The sequence below is a fragment of the Protomyctophum bolini genome (assembly GCF_963924005.1).
Source record: "Protomyctophum bolini genome assembly, chromosome: 12".
Lineage (NCBI taxonomy): Eukaryota > Metazoa > Chordata > Actinopteri > Myctophiformes > Myctophidae > Protomyctophum > Protomyctophum bolini.
In genome coordinates this window covers 40,008,165-40,027,794 of record NC_137873.1, presented here as the reverse complement: position 1 = coordinate 40,027,794, position 19,630 = coordinate 40,008,165, and the positions used below count along the sequence as shown (strand labels likewise).

General features: G+C 42.1%; 1 protein-coding gene across 1 annotated transcript in view; it reads left to right on the top strand.

Moving 5' to 3' along the window:
- The window catches only part of col6a1 (collagen, type VI, alpha 1), a 46,872-nt gene that overhangs the window by 10,681 nt on the left and 16,561 nt on the right, over positions 1-19,630 (top strand). The window contains exons 17-25 of the mRNA XM_080779285.1: positions 2,996-3,049; positions 3,178-3,213; positions 3,312-3,374; positions 4,368-4,430; positions 6,394-6,456; positions 7,595-7,657; positions 7,971-8,021; positions 8,121-8,156; positions 9,033-9,095. Coding sequence (XP_080635411.1) covers positions 2,996-3,049; positions 3,178-3,213; positions 3,312-3,374; positions 4,368-4,430; positions 6,394-6,456; positions 7,595-7,657; positions 7,971-8,021; positions 8,121-8,156; positions 9,033-9,095 — 492 coding nt within the window. The remainder of the gene's footprint in view (positions 1-2,995; positions 3,050-3,177; positions 3,214-3,311; positions 3,375-4,367; positions 4,431-6,393; positions 6,457-7,594; positions 7,658-7,970; positions 8,022-8,120; positions 8,157-9,032; positions 9,096-19,630) is intronic.

Below are 19,630 nucleotides of genomic sequence, written 5' to 3'. Positions count from 1 at the left end.
AAGTGTCCTTGAGCAAGATGCCGAACCCCTAATTGCTCCCGATGAGCAGGTTGGTGTCTTGCATGGTTTCTTCGGCCATCGGTGTGTGAATGGGTGAATGTAATGCACAATCTATGCAAAGCGCCTTGGATAAAGGTGCTATGTACCATTTACCATATCGAAATAAGCAAATGAACCTGGGGGTGCAAACCTCAATCTATCTAGGGCTGGGCAATTCACAGAAAATATGTAAAAAAAAAAATGAAATTTAGAACCTCTAACCAACTTGCACATATAGTCAACCGAATAATCGAGAAGCAGTTATTTCACATTTCTTATACCAACGAATCGACACCAAAAGAAGTTCTAATAGATTTCTCAAAATCGACTAAATGCATTAGTCTGATCAACCACTTAAGCCATTAACAGTATACAGTACAGTACTTTGTTGTACAATGGTGGCGTGCAAAAATATCTACAAATCTACAAGTTCACACGCACAATCTACAAGCTCATGCCGTGTTGTGACTGAGCTTGTGGATCTTTTTTTAAAGATATTTGTAAAAAAGTTTTACATAATTGTGGTATTGTTTTGAAGTCATATCACATCACATATCATATGATTGTGGTAGAAGGGTGCTCAACAGTGACCACTTCAGGAGAGAATATAAAACCGTGGCTCCTCAGGGGAGACGACCCAAAGGAAATACAATCCTGGAGCACTCGACGTGTCGGCATGTATTTATTATTCTGCAGGCGTGATTGACGTTTCCACAGTGGTGGAAAATAAACTAAGTACTTTTACTTAAGTACTGTACTTAAGTACATTTTTTTTTACTTCTACTCCACTACATCTCAGAGCCAAAATTTGTACTTTTACTTCACTACAATTATTTGAAAACTTAATTTACTAGTTACTTTTGATTAGAAAACATACATACATACACACTAAACCCAAGCGTTTAGGTTATAAACTGTTTTAAACACATATTTGTAACACTTTTTAAACGTGTCACAGTGTTTAGATTATAAACAGAAGAACATGTTTAATCCCTGTAACACTTTTTTTTTTTTTTTAATACTGTTTTTATTAGGCATTTTTGTTCGACAATTTCAGATTAGATAATGATAAGTAATTCAGTTAAATAAAAATGAAAAAAATAACAGGCAATGTAAATGTTCCACATACAGTATAACAAAAAAACATAAGTGTGATAAACATGAAAAAACAAAAAACAGTTAAACAATGACAAGTGTGAACAGACAAACAAAACAGACAACAGGACAGACATTCTTGCTCTCAAACTTCCAACATGTTGTGAATTAAGTAAGTTAGACATTCTTTTTTAAATAATAAAAAATAAAATAAAGAAAAAACATTCAGTTCCTTTTCTTTCAGTTCCTTTTCTTTCTTTCCAATTTTCTATTGTGCTATTGTGTAGGAGGGGTTAGCGTGCATTAAAATAGTCAATGGAGGGTTGCCATGTCTGGTAGAACCTATCTTCACTCCCTCTCAATTCAAACTTAATCTTTTCCAATTGTAAGTAATGCATAACATCTTTCATCAGTGAAGTGTGAGTTGGAACCTGTGCTTGTTTCCAATTCAACAGTATCAGTCTGCGAGCCAGTAGAGTCACATATTTTACCATGTTATATTGGAAAGTAGACAGTTTGACCCCGGGCCCTGTGACTCCCATAATTGCTGTCAGTGGATCCGGGTCAAAAGGTCTTTCAACAATGTCTGACAGTGATTTAAATATACTTTGCCAATAAGATCTTAGTTTTGTGCAATGCCAGAACATATGAGCTAGAGTGGCCGGCGATTGGCCACATCTGTCGCAGGCTGGATTCACATTTGGATACATTCTGTTGAGTTTTCCTGTAACACTTTTTAAACACATAAACGTGTTTAGTTTTTACAATCAAAGTCAGTCATATCGGTGTTTAGAATTTGAACACTATAGTGTTCTCGTGAGGTGTTTGAGTGAACTCGTGTTCTACTGTATTGTATGAATATTAATAAACACTTGGCATTTTATTATTACACACATGGTGTTTAGGTTTAAACGCGTCACATGTTCCAGGGATTTACAGTGTACAACCCTATACATTTCGGCCATTTGAAAATAGCCGATCTACAAGCTTGTAGATCGGTTATTTTCAATAGATTTTCTACACATTTTGAACACATTCTGCAATATGAATATTTTTACTTTTAGTACTTTAGGTACATTTTGATGCCGTTACTTTTGTACTTTTTCTCAAGTACATTTTCAAATCCGTACTTTTACTTGTAACGAAGTAGTTCCAAATTGCAGTATTGGTACTTTTACTTAAGTAAAAAAATTGAGTACCTTTTCCACCACTGTGTTTCGACTCGCGTCAAACAGTTCAGGACTCTGAGGAAGTGCCCCAGGTATTATATTCTCTCTGTTCCTGTAGGCTTATTGTGGCCTTGACCTTCACATTTTAGACCAAAACCTTAACCATCTCCTCAGGGCAGCCGATCCGGCCATCCATTCTGGATCTTTGACCTTGATATTGTCTGTGACCTTTGATCTCTAGGGCTTGACTGAGACTATACTTCAGGCCATAGGAGTGATACACAATCCCAGGCTCACCCTAGCCACACACACACACACACACACACACACACGGCAGCCTTAGTCATGGACAGTGATCTTTTGACAGACAGGCCATGGGGAAACGTCTCGACTTGCCCGAAGTTCATTTTGGGCCCATTTCTGACCTTTTTTCACCTAAAACTGTCGACAAACAAAAAAATGGAAAAAAAAATGAAACGGCCAATCAATCATTCTCACCATGATTTGTGTAAATAATGACAGTTATTTTGTTCACAGACAGACTGAAGTGATTACTATAATACCCTGCCATGCGTTACTAATGAGAAAGATAGGGACTTGTAAAAGTGTCAAAAGTATGAAATATGCAATGAAATAAATAGGCTTGTTGATGGAGACGGACACATCAGTCTAACTCTGTGTTTTATTGACAGGGGGACGGAGGTCCTCCCGGAGCCGGCGGGGACAAAGGAGAACGAGGAGATGACGTGAGTGATTCCAGCGATCCGAAACCGTTGTTGTTAAGACAGAAAATAGACAAAGTCCCACGGAGACGTGGAGTTCATGAACTGGTGATGTACTCTGATATCCTATCTGTGTTTTCAATGTGTTTCAGGGCGCGTCAGGAGTGGACGGACCTCGTGGAGAGAGAGTAAATATGAATGATATCAATACTTTGAGAGTGTGTGCTGCTTCTATGCGAGTGTTTTATGTGTGTGTGTTTTAACATCCGTCTCAACTCACCTTTAGGGACTAGGAGGAGAGAAAGGTGAACAAGGTTCCCGTGGAAACAGAGGTCCAAGAGGAGAAATAGTAAGTGATGATGAAGGCATTATAAACGTCCCTAATCAGGGGCACGGTGGCGCAGGCGGAAGCGCTGTCGTTTCACAGCTAAGGAGGACTGGCTGTTTCTGCTGAATGTTTGCCTATTGACTATTATCCACACAGCAGCCATTTTGCTCTCACGTGACACATCCCGTTGAGAAGCAATGCCACCAGCCTGGCACTAGTTCATTAACTTAACTGTTTAGATGCCACGCACGATATAACGAGATTAATCTACCTCAAAGACCGCCTCTTCTTCGCTCATGTTGCAGATTCGGCTGGCACCTGCTACATAAAGCATCTACCGCCCCCTGGTGTCCAAGGAGTTTATAGCAAAATGCCCACCGTGTGAATATGATCAATTGTCAGCTATTTTGACACGCCAGGAATGGGGCGATAGAGTTTGTGTGGTTAAGCTCCACCCATAGAGCGCTGTGGCAGTTATGTTAATTCAGTCTATGACAACAAAATAATGGCAATAAATAAAAAACACAGCCAAATAAATGTGTAGAAATGGAAAGCAAAAACCAAAATTGGCATTCAGCTGAAAACTGGTTTGAATGTGGACTCCCAAAACTATGACACACTTGAGGTTGTCTGTTGGAGCAAAGACAACAATGAATGCCGGTCCTCCTGACTGTGGAGCTGCTGTACAGTCACCATAATTCAGTTTGTTTCATTAAAAAACAAACGTTCTTAATAATCCTGCATTAAAGGAACTGTATTCTTGAAGTAATGTGAAATTCAACGATTGAACTAGAAAATGAAGTAGCAATTGGATTGACCTACTGCATGAATCCCTGAAAAAGAAAAGAATGTGCCGGTCTGTTTAGTTTAGTCGGCCTAATGTAATCTATTGTGCGCTTGAGGGCTTAGCGCTGTTTCAAACTTGGCTCTGTGTGCTCCGTGCTGCTTGTCTATTATTAGTGTTTTGTGGACTTCAGATGTGAGTTGATGCACTGCATCTTGTTCCTTTACCAGGGGGATCCAGGACCACGCGGAGAGCAGGGGAGGGAGGGCTCAGCTGGCCCCAACGGAGATCCAGTAAGCCACAGCAACGCTCACATGAACACACGTGCACCCACATAAACATACACGCAAACAAGTCATTTATATCAACATACATTGAGTTACTGTATATGGACACAGTGATGCGATGTGATGCGAGAGTGCGGTCTAGCCATGAACACCATGAATCGTTGGCCTCCACACTCTCCTATCCAACATCAGGGTCTTGAGCTCTACAGTGCTGTTAGCTAAAGGTGTTGCACCGCAGTGCATCTACGTAGATGGAGCGCTTCTTTCCTTCCCTGGCTTTGCCCTGCAGGGTTGGCTCCCAAAAGTTTGTTTGACTCTAGTACCGGGTGCGTGCCAGCCTCAACCTTCTCCATCATCCTACATTGTGTATATGGACACAAGACCGTGCACAGTGCACACACACGCGCACAAACACAGTTCCCAGAGAGTCACGGGAGCGTCATCTACATACAGTGTTTTTTTTGTAACCATATTGGGGCTTTCTAATGCGCGTGCGTTCGTGCATGTGCGCCTCTGTTTGTGACTCAGAATGAAATGGGCTGCAGCCTAAGTAGGTGGAAGTCGGGACGTTGTCCAGAAGCAGCAGCTCCTTTCACTACATTTGGAGTAGTTCTTAATTCTCTCCTTCTCCCGTCCCACCCCTCTCTCTCTCAGTCTTAATGCTCTGCTCACCCTCCCACCCCTCTCTCTCTCTCAGTCTCACCCTCCCACCCCACCCCTCTCTCTCTCAGTCTCACTTGCTTTGCTCACCCTCCCTCTCCTCTCCTCTCCTCTCCTCTCCTCTCCTCTCCTCTCCTCTCCTCTCCTCTCCTCTCCTCTTGGGAACATCCTTGCTCACTCTTTCCCCTCTGACTCAGTCCTCCCCCCCCCTCCCTCTGTCCACGCCAAAGCCTCAATATGGTTTTCTTAATAAGGCATAAAGGCAGTGTGTTATAATAATACATGCATTAGTTTCTGTCTGTGATGTCAGCCGCTCTCAATGGGTCTTTTGTGCTATATACCTTCTTTTTTCCCCTTTCTTTCTCCACATCTGAGTCAACCGTAGGGAAATGTTTCATAGAGAAAACACGGAATAAACGACGAGTAGCTCGCTGTGGCGGAGAGAAATACTTAACTTCAAACCTCACACAGTTACTGCTGCTACTGCGTCGTCATTTCTCCTTCACTGGGGCTAATTGTGACTGAATAATAACTGTGATTCATTTGGAACACATGGTTATTTCCCCCCCATTTCCTGAAATATAACGGTTTTGGGCATAAAAAGTCTTCTGCCCCGCAGATATTATATGTCTTGTGGTATTTCATTAGTATCTTTGATTGTAGCAATCAGAATCTCTAAAAGCATCAAAGAGAATAGTCCACACACTGCATGGTCTCACTCCAAAGTTTAGGACAAGAGAAGGGAACCCGCACACTCTGTGTGTCTGCTCCAAAAGATCAATTTATTGACCACGTTTCGAGCCAAGGCTCTTCATCTGGTCAAAACTCACTCCAAAGTTTAAAATACCGCCGCTGGACGTGACGTTTTCGAGCCTCAGCGGCTCTTCAACAGAGCATGATCCGACGTGCAGACTTTATTGGTTTCTAATGCGTGAAGAGGAGACCTCACATGACTTTAGGCCAAATGTTGGACAATTGGCTCCACACATATCCTTACATTCCTGTTGTCACCAGTGTTGAACTATGATCTTGAGCTAAGCATAAAAAAATCTATATAAGCACAGAGAAACATTTCTTACGTCTGGCACTGGGGGTGAAACAGCTGTCGGCATAGCGCAGGAAATGACAGTATCGTCGGTTTATTTTAATTGCAGGAACGAACGAAGACATGTTTGCTGACTGACGCCATTTTCTTTCCTGCGGGCCGTGCTGTATGATGGTCCTGTTGTTGCCATGGCGAGGGAGGTGTATTAATTAGTGGTGGTGTTAGTGGTTAACGGTGGTCTTGTTTGTCGCTGTTTCTTTCCAGGGCGATCTTGGCAAGGCTGGAGCTCCTGGCTACAGGGGAGACGAAGGCGCGCCTGGACCAGAGGTGAGTCCACAGCATACACACACGCACACGCACACGCACACACACACACACACACACACACACACACACACACACACACACACACACACACACACACACACACACACACACACACACACACACACACACACCCTCACAGAGAGAGACGCACATGCAGTGCACAGTGACAAACTTTGAGGTCAAATCAAAATTAGTCCAAACCTGAGGGGAACTGACAACAGCTACATCACTGAACCCATAAATGCTCATAGGAAACAGGCTCGTGCCTTGGCTTCAAACCTTCAACAACATTAAAGCTATCTTAAGTTACAGGCCATCGTAATTAGCCCCTTGGAAGTCTGAAAGCTTTGGTTTTAATGGTTTATCTATGGCAACATTTCTTCTATCAACTATAATCCAGTGGCAATAGATATTCTTTTTACATGGACATAAAAACGACCAATGCTACAAGCTTTCCAAACCATGATTAGATTATCTGACATTTTCTGGTTCTTTATCTTCTGAACATAAATATATTTAACCACTTTAATCCTTTATTCTTATTAAAATGGAACAGTGTTTTTCCGTCTCTTCACCAAAAATAGCCAAGCTACATGTTTTTTGAGCTTGTAGATGCTGCTATTTTGGGGCGAATGTTCCCCCAGAATAGGCATAGTGGCACCATGCACTTTGACACCATTAATTGCCACTTGTGGCTACAGTATGTTCTAGTTTACTTTAAGCAAGTGTTGAGTAAGTCCAAATCCAGGTGTGTGTCCTGCCAAAGTATATGGTAAATGGTTTTGCATTTATGTTGCATCCACTCAAAGCCATTTACAATATATGCCTCACATGAACCCATCGACAGACAGCAGAAGGCACCTTGCAAACTATAAGCACCAATCTGTTCGTTGGGAACAGTTAAAGGTTCAGTGTCTTGCTTAAGGACACTTCCTCCTAGTAATACTAGGAAGAGCCTAGAACCAATTAAAAGAACCTTCTAGTCCTCAGCCAACCAATCCCGCACACAAACACAGCTTGTTATACACCATTCCCTTTGAATTATGATGTCAACCCATTACATTTCAACAGACACACGTCATATGTCATATTTCATGTTTAATATTTCATATTTTGTGTCTGTTCTCTCGTCACCCAGGGACCCAAAGGACCAAGAGGGATCAAAGGAGCCCCAGGAGACAGAGGCCAGATGGGAGAGAGGGTGAGAGAGAGAGAGAGATGTGTGAGGTGTTGATCATGTGTGTGAGTCTGCTACACATTAAATGCCCAGTCAGTGTTAATCTAACTCAGATGGGGTGTACAAATGGATTTGTGCGCTCGTCATCTGAGTTAAACGAACACCTCTTAAACCCCAGGGGGGGTCCAGGAGGAGTTGGAACCTGAGACCCATTTACCCGCTGAGAGCTGTTCATGAGGTGGACACTAGCCGCTGCCCCCCGCCGGCGGGGGGTTGGGGCTTAAGAGGTTTTAAAGGTTTTTACTGTGTCTAATTTAATACCTTTCCTTTGTTTCAGGGAGAGGACGGTGCCCCGGGGAACGGAACAGAAGGTTGCCATGGATTCCAGGTACAGTATCATCATTCCAGTCTGTATCACTATGCATGGACAGGACATGTGTGTACTGTACAGTATCTCACTGACCTGACCTCTCTGACCTTTCTTTAGGGGTACCCTGGCCCACGTGGAGATGCCGGAGAGGCGGTAGGTTCACGACCTTTCCCCTTTGACACCAACTTTGAACTTGACATTTAGCCCCTGGACAGTATACACCCTGGGATGCATGAACAACACACGGTCAAATTGTTAATTAGGCGATGCCTCATTCTGACTGGCTGATGCTTTTATTCAATGTTAAAATGTATCTTGTTTCAAAGAAGAAAGGCTTTATTGCCTGGAGTCTTTCTGTGTGGATGTCCTCATGCCACAAACAGCTGTTTTAATTAATGTAAATTAAGCACAAGAAATAAACCCTGTCATTGTGTAGTGTGATTTAAGATAAGATAAGACCTTTATTGATCCACAGCAGCTGGAGTTACTGTCTGTATAGATACAGCAGGGTAAAAGGCATCCGAAACACCATCAATAACCAACAAAATATACACCCTCAACAGTGCATGCATTAAATTTGGCTAACGAAGCCGTCGTTCTACAAAAATGCCTGACGTCAAAAAAATAAAAAAAAGTCTTCTGAAAGAATATATATACGATTTTTCAAAAATACCAGACATACAAGCTCGTAGTGAGCTTGTAGATCTGCTATTTTTCAATAGCTAAAGTATAACATAATGCTTAGTTAAAAAACCAAAAGGGGTTCCCGCCCAGAATGGGTTAAGGTGTAAAATCATAGAATGTGCATTCACTGTATCAGGATACGATATCTGTGAATATCGTTTCACGGTGCGATATTTATCACCATATCGCCCACCCCTACTGCCCCCTAGGGGAGGATGAGTTAGATTGTGTGTATACTATAGTGTCTGTTTAAGACCCGCTGTCAACATGGTGTAGAGACGTGGACATGCTCATTGCTCATGTACGTTGCCTGACCTTTCAACTTTACACTCTTGACATTCAAAGGGCGGCAAGGGAACTCCCGGACCTAAAGGGGACGACGGAGAGCCTGGAGAACCGGGAGCCGATGTGAGTCTCTTTCTATTAATTCTGGAATCGTCTTCTCTCTTTCCTTTATCTCTCTGTGGTTTTATCGTCCCTTTTATAAATCCCTCCCTGGCAGAGACCACTGACAGGATGTGAGTCACGCTTCAATCCTCATTTGTTTTTTATGGACACACTTTAGTTTAGAACATCTCGATCTCTCTCTCTCCCTTTTATCTTTTTATCTCTTCGTGTTGTTTCGTTCTTTTTGTGATGCCTTTCAAGGTTCAAGGTTCAAGGTTCTTTATTTTTTGTCTCCCGAGGAAGAAATCTGTCTTAGACAAAGGGCAAGCGTAGGCCTTATGTCCATGTCGCCCGTTATTGTACTATGTTGGATATCCTTCTATCTGCCTGTACAGTATCTGCCTCCCTCTCTCGTTCTTTTTCCTTGTTCTCTGTCGTGCAGCTGGAAGCACTTTATCACATCTAACGGGATGCATTTTGTGCATGTGTGTGTGTGTGTGTGTGTGTGTGTGTGTGTGTGTGTGTGTGTGTGTGTCTGTATCTATGGGGAAAGGGGGCTTGAGCTGAGACAGCTGTGTATATGTCGTTGTCAAGGATACCAGGAAATGAGGGTAGAATATGAAGGGACCGCATTTCTCCTTTTGAGGGTGTCTTGTGTGTGTGTGTGTGTGTGTGTGTGTGTGTGCGCGTGTGTGCATGGGTGCGTATCTACATGCGTCCGCCGTCCATGCATGCATGGACAGTCTACATTCGCTCATAAAACCCTTCGCCTTCCACTTCAAAAACCCCCGGCTTAACCTCCGCGATGCTTACGCCGAAATCATGACATTAGCGAGCATCATGTTTCATGACCTAAACATTCCTGCACATGTTTGTACTTTTCTGTCATGCCTACATCCGTGTCCCCTGAACCCCCCCCCCCCCGTCCTTGACAGGACGTCACACAGCTTTAGATTCAGCCTTCAGATCAACTCTCTGTGAGCTCATTACTACACTGAGTCACAGGTCGTTAAAGCACAATTTGCTCTGCAGAAGGACGACGTTGCTTGCCAAAAACAACAGATCTACAAGCTAACAATGGGCCTATGGAGTGGACTAGTGATCCTATGGAGTATACATTACAATATAGCTTGTTAAGACCACAGGTGGCAGAGTGAGTTAGCGCTCATTAAGGCAATTAAATACAGAGTTAGAGCTCGTTAAGACTGGGTTAATAGCGGGGCAGGTCAGGGTGAGTCACTGCTCTGCAAGAGTAAAGAAGGGCCTGTACAGCCTTTCTAGTGAGAGCCTGGACTTCCGGTGCGCTGCTCAGCGGCTGCACTGCGACCTAGCGTGCCTCGTATGCCTTAATGTTTAATGTTTGTCCGTGTGCCTACGTAATGTCAGTCGTTATGTGTGTAAGGATGTGGAAGATAAGGGCCTTAGAAATCGCTCTGCTGATTCTGTGGATTATACACTCCTGTGGAAGATGCCTGTCAGTCGAACTTCAGACTCAACAATTCGACAACACAAACAACTGGCGTGGGGCGGCGCCCAGACTCGCCTGTGTGTACAGCCGAGATGTGCTGCTGTCACTACGGCCGGAGCCTCGCACAACGAACAACAACAACCACGTCTGTTTGTCAGTGTTGAACAACATCCCCGAGGAGTTGATCCGACACAGAAGGAAAAGGAAACGAGGAAGAAAGGGCGGTATACGGAATCGACTACGGAGGAGATTCAAGCGCCCCCCGCTCCCCTCTATCGTTCTGGCCAACGTGCGTTCCTTACACCACAAAATCGGCACGATACGGACATATGCAAGGTACTGTAATGATTTTCGTGAGGCATCGCTGTTTTGTTTCACTGAAAGCTGGCTAAAGCCATCAAAACCAGACTCACTGTATGAAGTCCCCGGATTCACTCTGGTGCGCCTAGACAGAGGTGGAGGAGGCGGATACGGCGGTGTATGCGTGTACATTAATGATCTCTGGTGTCGATCCTACTCTATAAAAGTGAGGATATGCGACGATCCCAATGTAGAGATCCTGGGCATGACGTTAAGACCTTTCTACCTACCCCGCGAATTTGGATGCGTTCTGCTGTTTGTTGTTTATGTGCCCCCAAAAGGGCCAGGAAGAGCTGCACAAGCAGCAAAGACCATTGCTGACTGTGTGCATGAGCTCCAACTGCAGTACCCGGACGCACCAGCGGTCGTGCTTGGAGACCTAAACCAGTGTTATCTGGACACTGTGCTGCCGGGATTTGAACAATATGTCAAGGATGCGACAAGGAAAAATAACATTTTGGACAAGTGCTATGTAAACATTCCAAATGCATATGTAGCCAAGATTGGGCCACCAATAGAGACCTCTGACCACAATGTTGTGTGCATGACCCCAGTCTATAAATCCAAATTAAAAAGAGGGAAGCCAGAGAAGAAGGTAGTTAGGACATGGACAGATGACAACAAGGAACAACTTGCAGCATGCCTGGACTGGACTGATTGGGACACGTTCAGAGAGGGTTCATTAGATGAAATGACCACAGTCACAAATGATTATATAAATTTTTGTGTACAGCTGGTTGTTCCTACAAAGGAGATAAAAATCTATCCAAACAACAAATCATATGTGACAAAAGATATAAAAAGTGTAATAAATGAAAGGAAAACAGCTTTCATAAACAAAGATTTTGGTGCACTTAAATTGGCAGATAAAAAGTTAAAAACGAAAATGAGGCAGGCAAAATTGGCACATAGACAGCGTCTGGAGGACGCGTTTAATGCCAACGATCACAAAAAGGCATGGGATACAATGAAATCTATGACAGGAATGTCAACCCCAACAAAACCTATTGTGACCGAAAATGAACTTGTCTTTTCCAATGACCTAAACACCTTTTTCGCCAGATTTGAATCATTGGACAATTCCGCAAAGTGTACTGAAATACTGAAGGCTGTAACACCTGCCCCCTCAGACAGAATTACCATCACTGAAGAGGATGTGAGAAAAGTGTTTCAGTGTACTAACACAAGGAAAGCTAATGGGCCAGATGAATGCAGTGCTTTTCTCCTCAAACACTTTGCATCTGAGCTGGCTCCAGTGTGGCAACCAATATTCCAAACCTCTGTAGACACACACACAATTCCCCTGTCTTGGAAAACCTCACACATTAAACCACTACCCAAAATCCAATGTCCAAAAGAACATAAGGATTATAGACCCATAGCTCTCACTTCAGTGATTATGAAATCACTTGAAAGAATACTGTTACAACATCTTGTCAGTATAACCAAAGACAAATTCGACCCCAGTCAGTTTGCCTACAAAAAGGGTTGTGGTACAGAGGATGCGGTTGTCACACTGGTCCACTTAATTACAAAACACCTAGATAAGTCAAATAAGAATCATGCGAGAGTGCTATTCTTAGACTTTTCTTCAGCTTTCAACACAATACAGTCTGATATACTAGTGTCAAAAATGGTACAGTTGGAACTGAATCCATACTTAATTCACTGGTATGCTTCTTTTCTTACTAACAGAGTACAGAGGGTGAAAGTGAACACAACCCTCTCATCAGCATTAACTACTAATGTTGGTGCTCCCCAGGGTTGTGTGAGCTCAGCTGTACTTTTCACCCTCTATACTGACAGCTGTCGTATTGAGGAATGCCTGTCTGAATGTCGCACTGACACACCAGACCAATACATTCTAAAATACTCAGATGATACAGTTTTGATCTCTCTCCTAGATAGTTCCAGTGATCCTGGACTGCACCAACACAGAGTAAATAAGGTGGTTGAATGGAGTGATAACAACGCTCTCATCATTAACACAAAAAAGACAGAAGAGATTGTTTTTGGTACACCACCAGAGATACACAGATCCCCCATTACTATTCATGGGGAACCGATCAACCAGGTATGTTCGTACAAATACCTAGGAGTAGTAATAGACCATCTTTTGTCATGGAAAGATCAGATTGATTCAGTGTGTAAGAAAACAAAGCAAAGAATCTACTTCCTTCGCCGTCTAAGATCCTTCGGTGCTAGTAGACGGATTCTTCTTTTGTTTTTCACTTCTGTTATTAGTGTGGTTGCCCAACAGGGCAACCAGACTCTTGTAATTGTAACACTTTATTATTCATTGTGGGCTCGCCACAGCGAGCACACAATAGTTATCCACAGTCTATATTTATTCCGTTTCTTTATTCCAATTTCCGCCACTTTTTTCGGTCACCTACTACTTCCACATACTTTATGCTAGAATTTTAGTTCAAACTTCAAACTGTTCAGCTCTTTGCAGTTATGCTTGCTTGTATTTTTATTTTTACAAAGTTTTATACTTTTTATACTTTTTAACTTTTAAACTTTTTTTAACATCCTTTATAATGAGAGTCGATGGAAGAAAGGTCCCATTTTTCACAGTTAACTTTTTTGAGCTCTTATTACTCCGTCATACTTTCACTTTGAAACTTCATTCAAACTTTATAATGTTCATCTATCTTTGAACTTTCATTGGTGAAAAAGTTTTTTTGAAAAAGTTTATACTTTTTCAAATATTTAACTTTATTTATAGTTTTTTCCTGCCATTGACTTTGTATGGGATTTATCTCTAAATCAACCTCACTTTTGCAGCCTCATTACTCTGGCATACTTTGTCGTAGAAACGTGATTTAAACTGTAGAACGCTCACACGACTCTGGACTTTTTCGTGGTTCAAACCGTATTCGAATACGTTGAACGGTTTTTCCGAAATCGCAGTTCAATCGCAGGCCGTTTCGGCTAATTAGTGCCATCTTAGAGTGCGGGGCCTCTTTGACTAGAGTGTGGAAACTGAAATTCTTTCCTTGAAAATTTACCAAACAAATTGTCGTCCCGGCCAAAGTATTCATTTTACACGCATGTTCTTTTGTCATTTTGTAGCCACACATGTCCTCTTTCACACAATGTGACCACCAAAGCACAGAGACATACAGAATGTGAACTACGGCCTTTTAAGTGACACAAAAACAGTCAATCTGCTCATTGACCTCCATTGTATAATTCTTACGAGGAAATTATCGCGCTGACAATTCTTAACTCGCTCTTATAACCACATTTTCAATCGTACCAACACCACAATCGCACATGGTGTACCTCAATATCTCAGGCCACTCACAGCGAAAAAAATATTTGCATTCGACTTTTACTTTTTGCGATAGAGCAATTTGTTCGGGGCATAGTTTCCCCCCATTCACGGCCATTATAATCTCCCAGTCATAGTACTGGCATAGAACTTGGAAGTCTTTTACGTCCACAGCTGAGACATATAAGGGCTTAATTACAGGGCTGACATTAAAGTTACAAGATCTCAATGAGTTGCTCTGCGATACCTTGTGAGCTTGTAGGTCTGCTATTTGTGCAATTGGCTGGCCTTTACACAGCTCTCGCAAGAGCACGCACACACGCACACACACACCCTGTCTTCCTATTGGCTGGCCTTTACACAGCTCTCGCAAGCGCACGCACGCACGCACGCACGCACGCACGCACGCACGCACGCACGCAAAAAAAAAAAAGTAATTTTTTGAAAAAAAGTATTTTTTTGAAAAAAAAAGTATTTTTTTGAAAAGAAAGTATTTTTTTGAAAAAGAAGTATTTTTTTGAAAAAGAAGTATTTTTTTGAAAAAGAAGTATTTTTTTGAAAAAGAAGTATTTTTTTGAAAAAGAAGTATTTTTTTGAAAAAAATGAAATTTTTTGAAAAAAATGAAATTTTTTGAAAAAAATGAAATTTTTTGAAAAAAATGCAAACTTAAAAAAAAAAAACTTTAACCTTTTTTTTTTTACTTATGAAAAAAAAATATATATATTTTTTTTACTTATTAAGAAAAAACTTGAATTTTTTTTTTTTACTTAAGAAAAAACTTTAACTTTTTTTTTTTACTTATTAAGAAAAAACGTTAACTTTTTTTTTTTTTACTTATTAAAACAAAACTTTAACTTCTTTTTTTTTTACTTATTAAGAAAAAACTTTAAAAAACACTTCTACAACTTCCACATACTTTATTCCGCTTTATGCAGTTATTTATGCTTATTCTTTTTACACATTTTTATACATTCTTTTTTTTTACTTTTCCTTCAGCTTTAATACATTTTCTACTGTACATTATATACATTGCGTCTTTTGGCGAGCCCACGCAGTTTCTGTAGGGAACTGCTTTCTAGTTCCACTTATTCCATAGTTTATTCCACTAGTCTTTATTTTGACGCACTACTCCTCCCTCAGTTTTGACTGTACACACTTGAGCCATATGTCAAATTGACCGGAAAAATCGGGAATCGATGGCGTGTACTTTGCTAAGAGAAATGTTGTATAGTTTAATTGATATGAATTTATTAGTGAATTAAATTATCCCATTGACTTCAATGGAAAAATGCAAAAAATCACATTCAAGTATTTTTCCCTCTGAGACTGTAAGCACTATAGTTACAAAACTTGGAGGAATATTTCCTAATTATCACTAAAATTAATTAAAAATATATATTTTTAGGTCGGCCTCATGGTGGCGCTATAACAGCCCACTTTACCTTTTGGCTCATAACTCTTGAACCGTATGTCGTAAAATCAAAATTATTTTTTCCCTGGATTCCTTGGGTCATGACGCATCTCCCCATATAGGCCACGCCCATGTCCGCCATGATGGATTTTCCGCCATTTTGAATTTTGTCCAAAACACACTTTTTGCTTTTCCTCCTACAGATTTTGTCCAAATCTCACAAAAATCTGTACACGTGATCTCTGGACCCATCCGATTAAAACAGATTTGCAGATTTTCGGTAGTGCGTATCGTTCGGCCGTAATCGTCTTCCGAAGTCAGTAGGAGGGGCCTATATCACGAAAAATGCCATAAATCACAAACGGAATGTCCAATCCATCCCAAATTTGAATCACATGTCCGGGGTGGTTCGTTCAACCGAGTTCCAAAAGCAATTCCATTTTCATCCATAGGGGGCGCCGCAAACGCGATAAATGTAACCGTTTGTCGGAAAACCAGAATTTCGGGGGTTAAATCCCCTCCGAATTACTTACACACGATCTAAGGTGTGACTTGAAACTGTAACAGGCTGGCAATATCAGTGGGAGGGGTATATATATGTAAGCCACTGCGGCAACCACACTCTGCAATTTTTTTAAATTGCGACCTCTCCGAGGTTGTCTAGTTATGAGTGTTCTTCAGTACTGTAGTACCACCTGGTATGGATGTTTGTCTGCAGCCCTAAAGTCACAACTGCTGCAACAACTGAACATTTGTTCAAAGATTGTTGGACAACAACTTCAGAAACTGTATACATCCACATATGATAACAGCATCCTAAGGTTAGCAAGGAATATCACCTCTAATACTAAGCATGTGTTGTATAGAGAATATAGGTTGCTACCTTCAGGAAGGAGATATGGTGTACCAGCATACAACAAGGTCAGACTAAAGAGGTCCTTTGTCTACCAGTCGACCTTGAGGCTCAATCAGGAGATGTAGTAGCCACAGGAAATCTAAGCGGTGGATATTGCTCATGTCTTTATGTATGTAAATTGTCTTGTTCTCTGTGTTTTGTATATGTTCTGCATACCTGGCTGCTTGTGTCGCAAGACAAATTTCAGTGTGAACTGACAATAAAGTAATATATCATATCATATCATATCATATCATTTTAAATGATACTTTTGGAGCAACACCTTCGCTTCTCAAACTTAGACATCCATCCATCCATCCATCTTCAACCGCTTATCCGTAGTCGGGTCGCGGGGGGAACAGCTCCACCCGAGTGCTCCAGACTTACCTCTCGGTAACTTCCTCCTGGGGGATTCCGAGGCGTTCCAAGGCCAGTGAGTCGATGTGTTTCCTCCAACTGCGCCTTGGTCTGCCCCGGGGTCTCCTCCCAGTGGGATGTCCCTCGAGGCCTTGTAGACGGAGAGCTTTGCCTTCTGGCTCAGCTCTCTCTTCGTCATTCGTCATATACATCTTAGATATTGTATTGCAATTGTTTACGCCTGCTTTCATAAGAGTAATTAACACAATGAGATCTTGCATTAACAGTCAGTCTGGTTATTTATCACCCATATACTGTAGCAATGATTTAGCTTTGATTGATTGATTGATTAAATAGTTTATTAGACAGAACTATAAAACAGCAACAGAGTACAGTCAAAAAGGGATAGCACCAAAAAAAGTCCTTGCGGTCTTGTTTCCATTTAGTCCATTTAGTATGACATTTAGTATGACATGAAGAATAACAACGAAAATCAATATCATCACAGGAAAAAAACACTATGTACAGAGTCATAAAAAGGAAGGGAGGGGGGTGATCACCTGTAATTACCCTCTTAAACCCCAGGAGGGAAAATCTAAAATATCTGAGTTGGAACCCGAGACCTTGACCAGCCCCATTTACCCGCTGAGAGCTGTTCATGAGGTGGACAGCCGCTGGCCCCGCCAGCGGGGGATTGGGGCTTAAGGGAGAAGTCGTCATTTCCTCTCCTGCTAAAAGGTGGATTGTCAGGCCTGTTTTAAAAGATGTAAGTGATCTGCATTTTTTGAGGGAGGGGGATTCAGGGCATTCCACGCTTGGGTGGCAGTGCTGTAGAAAGAGAATTGACCCATTATTTGTTTTGAAAGCTATACAGAGTAAAACGTTGGTGATTTTGATGTGATGTAAAACAGCAATGGCGTTGGGGCGGCTGTGGCTCAGGAGGTAGAGCAGGTCGTCCAATTATCCCTGGGTCGGCGGTTCGAATCCCGGCTCCTCCTCCTGTCCACATGTCGAAGTGTCCTTGGGCAAGACACTGAACCCTACATTGCCTCCAATGAGTCGGTCGGTGTGAGCTCGCCACCGTCGGTGTGTGAATGTGGGAAGTGAGGACGCTGGCGTCGACCGTTCGCCGCTTCACCTCCCAATGTATGAATGAATGAACCATTGTAAAGCGCTTTCAGCACTTGGCGCTATAAAGATGCAATTCATTATTATTATTATTACTATTGTACTCTGCGTGAGTAATTTCCCTAACAAACCTTGACTCTGGCTTGGGTCAAATTCAACGGAAGTATAGCTGCTCTCTTTCTGTCTCATAATGATGGATATTTAGATGCAAATGTCCTTTTTTGGAAATAGATTCCATATTACAGATTCCAAGTTTCCATATTGAACGTATAATATATCACTGGCCAGATTGAATCCATGCCTTTCCGCTGTGGACTCGTTCATCACTCTGTGTTTGAACAGACAAAAAGACTCTTCTCTCTTCAACAGTCACATACTTGTTTCCACAAGTTTTTTTGCCCCCAGCCAGTTTACTGGCATGTTTGAATGGACAATGACATTTACTGTACACAACAGAACAGGATCAAATGTGAAAATCAAATGAAACTGTAATTAGACTCATGGGTGATTGAATGCGAGTTAAACAAAAAAAGCAGAGGGGGAAAAACACAAAGAAAAAGCACAGTGTGCCTTTTGTGTTAAAACACAGTTGGTTCTGCTTTAGATTTGTATAAATTAATTGTTTTCACACTGTTCGGTGTGTTTGTGCTAAAACACAGTTGGCCTACTTTGGGGTTTTTATAAACATATTGTTTTGACACTGTTCAGACATGCACTGAGTATAGCGACTAGCTTTACCTTGTTGCCAGGGGGGACTGGGTGTGTCGGAGAAGGTTAAGGTGCAGACCGCCCTCATAACCTTTTAGTTTTAACACTTAATACCGCTTCACTGTGGTATGTCAACACTGACTGACTGTCTGATAATAGGTTTCCTTATATATGACGCCATAGGAAGTGTATCTCTCCACGCGTGCGTGTGTGCGTGCGTGCACGCGTGCACGCATGCTTTTACGGGTGTTATGGGCTATGTTTCATACATCAGAAACTCTTTGAAGTTGGGAATGTGCAGTAATTGAATCCCTGTGTGTGTGTGCGTGTGTGCGTGCGTGCGTGTGTGCGTGCATGCGTGTCTGTCTGCCTGTCTGTCTGTCTGTGTGAAGCATTTGTGCGTTTTCTGACTTATGTAATGAAGTAGAATCACGCATGCGCGTGTCGTTAACAGGTGGTCAGCATTACTCTGTTAACCTGGGGAATGTCCGTGTGCAGCTAGTATCGTTTCTCTCAATCTCGCTCTATTTAGCTACAGTATCTATTTATCGACAACATCTATCTATCGACAGCATCTGTCTGTCTGTCTGTCTGTCTGTCTGTCTGTCTGTCTGTCTGTCTGTCTGTCTGTCTGTCTGTCTGTCTGTCTGTCTGTCTGTCATGCTGTGTAGAAGTATCGTCCAGCTGGTTTGAAATGACTCTGAATGGAGATCAAACATCCCAAATTATCTAGTGTATCCTGATGATTGGTGGGTGCTGTCTGCCTGTCCCCCTACATCCACTGATGATTGGTGGAGCTGTCTGCAGTGTCTGCCTGTCCCCCTGTCCCTGTCCCCCTACATCCACTGATGATTGGTGGGGCTGTCTGCAGTGTCTACCTGTCACTGTCTGTCCCGGTCTGTCTGTCCCCCGTCATCGACTGCTCTTAGACATGTTGTGACGTTTAGC